This window comes from Conger conger, chromosome 12 (assembly GCF_963514075.1).
Source record: "Conger conger chromosome 12, fConCon1.1, whole genome shotgun sequence".
Classification (NCBI taxonomy): domain Eukaryota; kingdom Metazoa; phylum Chordata; class Actinopteri; order Anguilliformes; family Congridae; genus Conger; species Conger conger.
This window is the reverse complement of record NC_083771.1, coordinates 43,320,022-43,330,867: the sequence shown is the minus strand read 5'-3', so window position 1 is coordinate 43,330,867 and position 10,846 is coordinate 43,320,022. Positions and strand designations below refer to the sequence as shown.

Genomic DNA, 10,846 nt, shown 5'->3' with positions numbered 1-10,846 from the left:
CTGTGATATTGTAAGGCAGCACATGTGGAGTGACTTGTGATGGGCAAATACTACTGCACCCTTTAAATATGTCCACCAGATGGCAGTACACAACCACTTCAAAAGATGCAGTTTCAGGTTCCTGAACATTGTGCATGAGTGTAAGTGCAAAAAATATATGAAACTTTTTTCAAAAAAAAAAAAAAAAAAGAAACAAATTATCTAAAAATTACAATAATTGTTAGGGTTGTCAACAGCTGTGACCTTGCTAGGTGGAATCTAATTAGCAGTAGTATGTACCAGGAATGGAGGGTTTTATTTGGCCTGCCTGTCCTTGTCCCATAGCACACAAAATATCCAACAAGGACTTTGGTAGACTGCGGAGAGAGACAACAACGGGTATTTGAGAGGACAGGCCATGAGCCACAGCTGTCTTTGGAGGGAAGGCTTTTGCAGAGACGGGCCTGTGTATGACAATGGACAGTCCTGAATGGATGGCTGGAAAAAAAATGCATGAATTCCCCACAGAAATTTGTAGTAAAAACATAATTGACCCATAAAGAGTGCAATCCATGAAAATAGCTAAATTGAATTTTAATGGATGGGGAAACGGCAGTTATTGTGCAGCCCCACCCTCCATGAAATATTTATTGTGATGTCACACCTGCTGTGAAGTACTTTATTGTGATGTCACTCTTTCTGAGATACTTAATTTTGATTTTGCACCCTCTGTGAAATAATTTATTTTTATATCGCACCCTCTGTGAAATACTATATTGTGTTCTGCCTTTTGAATTCACCAAGTGTTATAATCCCTAGCTATCTGGAGACTGAGTATGTGGTACAGATGACAGCTAGTGGTGTACATTACACAATCAGATGTCATTTGGATTTCTATTAATTGTTTTTGAAATTATTACATTACTGTAAGTGTGCCATGACTCTTTATCTTATCCTTCTGAAGTGCAAACAAATGTAACTAAGCTTAACTGAACAGACAACAGTCACATTTGTAAATACAGTATTAGGTCATTTAAAATTTGTATTTTATGCCCATCCACAGAATATGGTTGAGAAGATGTATATCTTATTGATAAATTATTTTATGACCTAGTTGTGACCAATAAAAATACAACAATAACATGGGGAAACTCTGGTAAATGTAAAAAAGAAAAAGAAAAGAAAAAATGAAACTAAGCACATCTTGAAAAATAACCGGCTTTATTGACAGGAATCAGGATCACTATTGTTTTTAACGAGTCATCATTAAGTTTCAGGACTAACTCAATATTTAGCTGAAAATGGCTTCTGTCCATGAGTCTGTGGGGATGGTGGAATCATGTTTGCCATACATGACACTCTGATGTCCCAGTCTACCCCCAACCCCCACCCCAGTGTGAAGCAGGGTAGAGGTGAGCTGCTTAACACTGAGTGAGAAGGAGAGTTTCTGCTTCTCAGGGAAGGAGATGAAGGGAGAGAAAAACCACACTCAATCTAGAATAGACAGCCAGGGTTGCCATGGCAATATTTACCCACAGTGCCAGTGAACTTTGTAATCCTTTGAATGTCCTCATGCCAATATTGCAGTGTGCACATTAAATAACTAAATGAAGGGAAACAGCTGCCTATCAGCCAATATACATAACAAGGTGAGCAAATAATGGCAGCGATGTGGAAATACAGGATTTCAAGATGAAAACCAAGGTGAAATCAGTTGAGTATTCGTACCGTCTCTCAAATAGAAGCAACTTGTGCATTGCTAATAAAAGCAAGGCCACATATTGTTCAGTGAACAATTGTATTGTTCATCTTGTATTCATTAATGCATACTGTGGAAAGAAGTCAATTATTCCAGACATCAATGAACATTGTCAAGTGCCTACCCAGTGCTGACATTACCACCTGTGACATCAGAGAAGAAAGAGAGAAAATATAGCCACACAGGCCAGATGTCAAATTACCGTCTTTTTTTTATAAACCCCAAGTTTAAATTGGATGCACACTGGGATGATTTATTTTGAACTGTGCTCAAACTGATAGCCTACTTGATCTCAATAACCAAAAAGAAAATCTTATCAACTGAAGAAAGCAAAGCAGCCGTTTGATTCATATATTTCATTCTAATATGCACTAATATGTAATGTGCACTTACAAAAAAATGGTCGCTTAACTGAAAAGAATGTGAATGTGTGGAAAAAAACGTATTTAAATGACACTGGCTATTGTTTCCTGTGTAGATTTCTGGGTGAACGGGCAAAATAATTAATATTACAGTAAACACTGGTCTTATGGACAGCTCACGTGAACATAATTCCTGCATGACGACTCAATTTTTATTCACACCTTCGCTAATGACACAAGAAGGCCTGCAGCGAAGACTGCAATCACAACGGCAGCACAGATTCCACGGGCAACCCGGCAGCCAAAGACAAAGTCCTTCATCGCTAGATTTCACGGTAATCCTTTCATTTCCTTTCATTTCATTTCCATATAAATATCAGCTCTTAAAAAACAAACGTCTCGCTCACAAGTCACAGGAGCAGGGGATGGGGCGAGACGGGTGAAATCCGACGGCCCTCCTCCAAGGCCCCCCGTTCCTCTACCACGTCTTCCCAATGGACTGGATGTGCTCCTTGGCCTTCATCCGCAGCGCGGCGATGCTGGAGTTCCGGGGGTCGCACTCCTCCGCGGGGAACTTGTCCCTGAAGCCCGCGCACGGGTAGGGGGACGGCGGGCAGGCGGGGCCCACGTGGGGCAGGCCGTGTCCCAGGGAAGGGGCGCCGAGGAACGGCGGCGGGGTGTAGCTGCCGGGGAGCCCCGGGCCGGGCCCGATGAAGCCGGGCAGGGCCTGCACGGCGCCGGAGGGGGAGACGGGGGCGCCCAGCCAGGGCTCCAGCTGCAGGCCGGGGGCGCTGTAGCTCTGCGGGGCGGAGCGGCTGAAGGCGATCATGGGCGAGTCCTGCAGCTTCATGGAGCCCACCTCCAGCTTCTCCTGCCGCCTCCACTTGGCTCTGCGGTTCTGGAACCACACCTGCAACATCACGGCTGTTCAGCGGGCGCCTTTATCCGAAGGCACTTAGAGTTGATTTGACTAAGTAGGGGACAATACCCCCAACAGCACTAGGCTACAGGCTGCCCAACTATGAAGTATAAGTTATCTACAGCCATGAACATCATTATAGCATACACGGTAAAGAGATTATTCTTTTTATATAGGCAGATTACCAGGAGTGGGGTTCGAACCCACACAGACATATGCCCATTCAAAATCTTAACTCTTAGTCATCCTGGTAACAACCGGTTTCTAAAAGATGCATTCCTGATTTACAAACAGGCTGTCACACACAGTGGGCACAATTGCAAAGAAATAATTTTAGTTTTCAAAATTGCAATCTTTCTTGCACTTAGTCCCTTAGACCAGTGTTCACACAGTAAAGATTTCAGTGTTAAATTAACTACAGAGTAGACTACAATCACAATGGCAGCACAAATTGGGCAAACCAGCAGCCAAAGATACAAAAGTTCTACAAAATTGTAATCTTTCTTGCACTTAGTCCCTTAGACTTAGTCCCTTAGTCCCTTCACAAAGTAAAGTGTTCAGTGTTAAATCAACTCTTACATGTACATATGGTCTCAATTGGAGATTAAATTAACATTGGACATTTTACTGTGCACCAGGTCAGGCAAACACTTTTTGACAAAATTTGAGTGTGCCTGTTTTCATAAAACTTTTGAAATTGTAACAGCTGATGCATGATCCATCCGAATGGAGGCTATATATAGCTTTGCTATAGCCTATGCAATAAAATGGTGCACAATATTGAAATTGAATTCATGATAGGCAGCTTCATTCCCTACTTGGTATTGGGCACAGCTCCAGTGCTGCTGTAAAAACATTTTTATTTTTATTTTAGTCAAACTGTGCTCTTAAGGTGTAAAGCATAATACTTTAATTCTGCAGTTCTGCACATTTAATATTAACCAGTAATAAATAATAATAATAATAATAATAATATACTCACATCTTCTTTTAGCTACTCACAATCACATCAAACCTTCAATAATGAACCAAGTCGCACTAACTTAAAGAAGATATTAAATACAATATTCAAAAGCATTTTGATCATATTTTAGCATAGTATTCATTGATATTAGTGAAACCTTATAAACTAATATGTATTAGGGAATTTAAGTTGTTAAAACGAATACCTGTTCTAACGTGAATAAAACGTTCATTATAGATTGTTATCACTGCATGAACAGAAACCTAAAATGATTAGGTTAAATGATTATGAGGCAAAACGCTCTGATAGCTACTCTTGAAAATTTAAGGCAATATTTTTATCCATAGCGAAATTTTGCTTTTCAACTGGCCTAAAGGAATTAAGTGCTTCTCACCAACAAATTGAACAGACACACACACACACACACGCGCGCACACACACACGCACACTTTCCCATAGGCTACCTGAACTCGGACTTCAGGGAGATTAACCTTCAACGCCAGTTCCTCTCTGCTGTACACGTCAGGATAGTGCGACTTTTCGAAGGCTCTTTCCAGCTCGTGCAGCTGAAAAGTGGTGAATGTTGTTCTATTTCGCCTGTGCTTTTTCTTCGGATTCTCTTCGTCGGAAAGCCTACCTTCACCCTCAGGTAAAGCAGGACTAATAGATGCCCCAGTATTGCTCGTACAGCAGATGCTTGCTGGAGAAACAAAGACGCAAATAAATTCTCAATTAACAATAAGTTAGGCCTATAGCCTATATAAAGGTATAGACGCTAAACATAATTTTGTCAATATTTTCAAAAAATGTCATCTGTGTAAAGGCTAAGAATCAAATGTATTTTGTGGTCTGAAGGCACAGATGAAAATTCCATTAGCATTTATTTAATTTAGGCCTATTATTTAGCCTAAATAGGCTGCTAAAAGCGGTGGAGTGACATAGTATTAATGTAGAATGTAAACGTCCATTAAATACCGTGTCACTGCAATGATCTGATGTCAGTACAGAATGGTACATACATATCACTCACTTTCAAAACTTTCATTGCCATGCTCCTTCCTCGGGGTGGACATTTTGTTGCTATTCCTTCTCCTATCGCTGTCTTTGGTGGGTCTGGTTGTCCCAGTGTTCGAAAATGACTGATGAAATAGATTTTCGTCTTTGAATCCCAAAATTGCTTCAATGCTGTGAATCCGGGATGGGTTTCCCGGGTTAAGAACCAAGCGCCCGGAAGGCAAAAGGTGTTCTTCCATGTCTTCGGATGTTACAAGAAACCGCATTGATGTCGAAGATGTTTTGGACAAGATCTTAAATTTGAAACTCAGTAAAAATAAAAAATAAATAAAAATAAAAATAACGAAAATTCAACAACTTGCAAAAGCTGTTGCACCTTCACAAGGCAATTGAAGGCAATACGAAAACAGGCAACTCTTTTAGCTAAAGTTCTACGTTATTGATTAGTCCATTGATTATCTGCCGTTATTTTCATCATAAAAATACTCTCCCACGAGTTTATAGCATATACAAGGAAATTTAAATTCGTAAGAAAATCTTATTTTACTAATTGCATCATTAGCAATTGTAGACTGTTGTATTGGCAACACCGATGCTTTATCTGTTCATGGTCTTGAGCCGAATGTAGCCTAGATGTTATGTCTCATTGGCTTTTTAAAGGAATCCTTCGACCAGGACCCTTTGTCCAAACGACGCGTCAAATGGGGAACGTCAGATTGCTTTAGCCTTGGATTGAGAGGTTAGCTTTGTCCTAATGAGTTCATGCCAAACTCCTCACAGCTACCTACTATAACAGTCAGATTTATATAGATTTATAAACCCCTTACATCTTAAACAGTCTTTTCTTACAGATGTCATCCTCATGATGGTCTGCAAAAAAGGCTGGAGATTAGAGTTTAAGATGGAACAAAACCATAGTTATAGGATTTCAATCTGGATACAGATTGCAAGATGTCATACTGGATTAACGTTTGGCATTTTAATCATAACGCACCCAACATCAATGACTCGCGATTATTATCACCAGTGATGAAAGCTGACATGAGCATGAAACGATTGCCAAATGTATTTGTCTTTACAAATTCCAATCTTTTCCTATGAGCTAAATTAATCTAATTAAAAAAATGTTTTTTATTGAATACACGGGTCTATTTATATATATATATCTCAAAAAGTAGGCTGCCACGGCGGTAACTGGCTATTACTGCAACCAGGTCTAATAATAATAATAATAATAATAATAATAATAGGTTAATAGTCGACCTCAGCATTCTCACAAATCGCAATTTAAGTGAAATATGCAAATATGGAATGCGGTTAGTAAAAACAAAGGACTTTGCGGCGCCAAGCTATAGCTTCTAAACTATTTTAAAACAACATGTGGAGACTTTCTGCTACGTTTGGCTATTGGAACTAAATAATGCAGCCTAACAGACGGATTGATTAAACTTTTGCCAAATGTCATCGAAAATGGCCAATCAAACTTAAATAACGGACAAGTAATGTATTGTCTGCACGTAATTTTTCGAAAATGTGATTTTGTATTTTCTTGCATCAGGCGGCGAGAATGTGATTATTATAGATCGAAGAATATGCCTGCAATTTAGACGCAATTAATTGGAAGAATTTACTAACCTCCTCAATATTGAAGGGATATGTGTAATTAGCGCTAAACATCGATTGACAGCAGTTTGTTAATCCCTTGCCCACACGCTGTTTAAGGGGATTAGGTTTTTTCTTCTCAAAAAGTTAATGCCCTTTAAAACTATTTAGCTTTTCCTAATTATTGAAGGTGATGTTATCCTCGGTTTACAACTGACTAAGTGTTCCACACACAAGGAGAGCATTTTAAGCTTTAGCCAACCAGTTTTAAAGGACAAGCGCGAGGAGAAATTTACAAGGCTTTTTGTCTTCGTAAAGTCAACTAAATAAGTGAAAATAATAAGGTATTGCCGTTTTCCACCGCATTGGCTATTCCATGGTCATGTGTGACAGGCCAATTTCTTAGCAATGAGAATAGAAAAATATAATTCCTGCGCTAATTGGCATTTAAATTGACGTAGACAAAATTCTAGTCTTTTATTATGTAAAATAAACGGCGTTTATTATCACCCAGTGCTGCAACATTGTAATTTAACAAAATATTGCAATACATTGCATTAAATGCATATCTTGCGACTGTGGAATATTGAAGACCTTTTCTTTAGCCATTGCATTTTTTAAAATGCATATATTTAGAGCTTTAGTGGGCACCCATCTATACTCGAAAAGGCAGGTGCAGTTTGATGGATATCTTTGAACCATTTAGCTTACAGTTACCAATGAGTTATTTATATTGAAACAAATGCAGTTTTCTGCAAGACTTGAAATGACGTACTCCGCAAGAAAGAAAACAAGCGCAGTGTCAGTAAATAAGCAGTAGTAATGAACCATGTTCAAGCTAGTGTGCTTCAGAATAATAAGGAGCATATAGGCAGAACATGAAAACACATTTTATCGTGGAGTGGGAGAATACTTTCTTCATAACCTCATTCATTCATCATAATTTATGTCCTTGAAAGTAGGCTTGTTTGGCACAATGTGACACAATATTGATAATTATTACTTGAGAAAATGTCAGGTATTTTTTCTTTCATATAAAATTTTGTATTGTCATATACAGTACCCTCTGAAATGATTTGTACCCTTGATAAAAAAAGAAGAAAAGTATTTATTTATTTATTTATCTTCTATTGTGTTTTACATTAGTGGACATATTGAGGAAGATATTTTCCAGAGTCTTTCAAAATATGTAAGATCTTCAATCTTTTGGTCTGCAGTTTGTCGTATTCAAGTGAAAACTCTTGTTTGATTTTGAGTATGCATGGGATCATGGGCTTTTTTGTTGCAGCCAAGTTCAAGTTTCCTCAAACTCGAAGGAAGCAGCACCAACCAGTCACTTAAGTGTTGTGGCTGATAATGGGCTAATTGTAAATATTGCATTATTTTGCAACACACTTGTTTTCAGTTTGTTTGAATATTTATAATGCCATAACCAATGGTTGCAAAACTAACCTATAATACTGAGAGATTATATTAAACATCAGATGTTTACTGTCTCAGTTGGCTTGCACCAATCTGTGCCCTAAAGGGTTACATTTTAGATGAGGGCTTATAACAGGAATAACTTGAATAACTGTAATCTTATGTAGTTAAGAGCTGCTTGAAAACCAGTTGAATGCCCCTCAAGGCATGGTAGGACTGGATACTCCAGCATTGGAGTATTTTAAACTTGAACTTGCACTTAAATTGGCCATTTTAACTGTTTCTGGTGTACTCTCTGGGATAAAATGGGGATAGCTTTCATGCCCACTGAATATTAAGGACACATTTTCCATGTGATTTTGATGAATTTATTAAATATTGAAAATAATTTGGGTAATTGCCATTGCTGTGGAAAACAGAAAAATGCAGAGCCCTCCTTGAAGTTCCTTGAATTGACCATTAAGGAAAATCAGTTCCGCATCAAGGATGTTAGCGTGTGGTATGAACGGAAGTAACGCTGTTTTAAAAAGCCTAAACTCCTACCTTAATGCAACTTTGTTAAATGTTTTTACATTTTATTGCAATTTCAGAATACATTTTTTCTGAATTATGGAAAGATTTTTAATCAAACTAAAATAAGACTGTTAACAAATGGCTTATTGAATGAATGAATACCTGTCTTGGATTCATGAATCTCTTTTAAGTTTTCAGCAAGGAAAGCATAGGTTATTGTAAATTATGCCAACTACCTTTTAGCGTCTATGTGACTGTGTCAATTTTACCAATATCCCTTCAGTTTTCATTTCATTATCTTGAATGAGTGCATTGAAATGATCAAAATGCAGTTTCAAACTCCTATAGCCTTAGAAATCTTAGAAATTCTGCTATTCACAAAAAGTAAACAACATTTCTGAATGCCTACAATGTCCTATTGATGGCAAGTCAGTATCTAATCTGTATGTAATTTAATTGAAAAGCTATTCTTTATGCTATTCTGATGTTAGTGGGAGTCAAGGACATGCAATAATGACATGTTTTTGTTATTTGAAGAGAATGTAATTTCTTTCCAGTCAATGAATGAACCAAATTGAACCCAAACTGGATAAGTGAGACATTTGCACTGCATGCCAAACGTGCAGACAAGCTTGAAATTGTTGAGGATAAAAACAGTCCTTTAAACTGATTTCTGCTAATTCTCCTAAATGTGATTTTGTTCATTTAGCTTGTGTTCTAATTTAAACAAGGGTTATTCATCAGAAGTTACGTCATTCCATCTCCTGGGTTGGCAATGCCTTCGTGACCATCATCTCTTCTGCATGAAAGCACACAGATCTGAGAGAAAACCTTCAGCCTCTTTGGTATAATGCCATGTAACCCATCTGATTTCTTGTGATTAAAATAATTTCCTGAGACCAAACATGACCATACTAATTGCAGCACTTTGTGGATCCTCCACTTGGTATCTGTGGCATTAAGTCTTATTCTAAAATGTCATATGAGATTGGATAACGCACACATCTTAGACCATTCCTCCACTATATCTTTCCACATCCATTGAGAGATGTGGTCATTGCAGAATGCTGCTTTTCTGGTCAGCTAACCATTTATTTTTGAATTGTGATGATTGGGGTCACTGCATCCATTGCTGCAAGTCTCAGCCTCCTGGCAGAGGTAACCAGGTGTTTGGGTAAAATGACTTTTTACAGCATCATGATTTTGCCGTCATATTTTACAGTATATATAAGGTTCCTTTCTGAAATTGCATCATTCTAGCACCAAACACACTGCTTGTGTGTGTGACCAAAGACCCAAATTGTGGTCCTATCCGGACACAACACCTGATTCAATTCAATGCCATGCCAAAACCTTTGGGCCTTATTGCTGTCTATAAAGGCTTTTTGGTAACTCAAATGACCCTTTGGCATGGAGATGGCGTCCACAATGTAGATCTCGACCCCCAAGATACAACCAAGTACTATTATTCTCCGGGTATGGCCCTTGGATTTTGCTTTGCCTCGCCTTTTGAACCATTTCCACTGTGAAGTGACATATTGTGCAGGCACAGTTACCACGGTTTCACTGGGATCAAACCTCTTCATTATTGCTGTAGCAGCATGTGGTATATAAAAAATAAATATATATATCAATTTCTTGATTTATGCATGTGAACTCCGATCTGTCTGTTTTTTTTGAGAGGTATTTGGCTTTCCACACTGTGATGGATGACAAATGTATTTTATGTTCACGCTACCTGATTTTTATACCAAAGTGAATCAGGATGCAATGGAAGGCCATAATAAAGCTTCTTAAAACTGAGATGACCGTACAAACGTGTCAATGCTCGCATTTTATCTACAAGAACATTTTTGGAATGTTTTATTTTGCGCTTAATATAGTTCAATAAATGTTTTATGTTTTAACTACACGACCAAGAATATAAAAACGAATTGACACAACAATCCTGCACTCGGTCTGAAAATGGTTGTTGAAAGTATGTACGGGCAAGTGTAGTAATCCACAAATGAATTCCTTTATTGAGGATAATGGGCACATTCATTCACACTGCGAAGGCTAATGCACGTCCTACTTAACTGCAACACACGACCTTTCATTTGATGTCTTCAGCTTTTAAAATGTACGCTTTTATTCAGAGCTCTGTGACACTACCAATTTCGCAAAGCTAAAACAACAATTTCACGAATGGGCCTCTCATTCAAGCGAACCAGCGCCACCGTCATTGCTAATCACGCCGCACACATTTCTTTAAGGTGTCACATCACAGGAGCGTATTACAAGCCCTCAAAACATTACCTGTTACACAATGG

General features: G+C 38.3%; 1 protein-coding gene across 1 annotated transcript; it reads right to left on the bottom strand.

Annotated features, from left to right (window-relative positions):
* Positions 1–2,519: 2,519 nt before the first annotated feature.
* rx3 (retinal homeobox gene 3) lies at positions 2,520–5,268 on the bottom strand. The gene is made up of 3 exons (XM_061262785.1): positions 5,014–5,268; positions 4,448–4,683; positions 2,520–3,010 (listed from the first exon to the last, which is right to left on the bottom strand). The coding sequence occupies exons 1-3, from the start codon at positions 5,261–5,263 to the stop codon at positions 2,579–2,581; spliced, it is 918 nt and encodes a 305-aa protein (XP_061118769.1). The 5' UTR covers positions 5,264–5,268; the 3' UTR covers positions 2,520–2,578.
* Between the last annotated feature and the right edge of the window lie 5,578 nt (positions 5,269–10,846).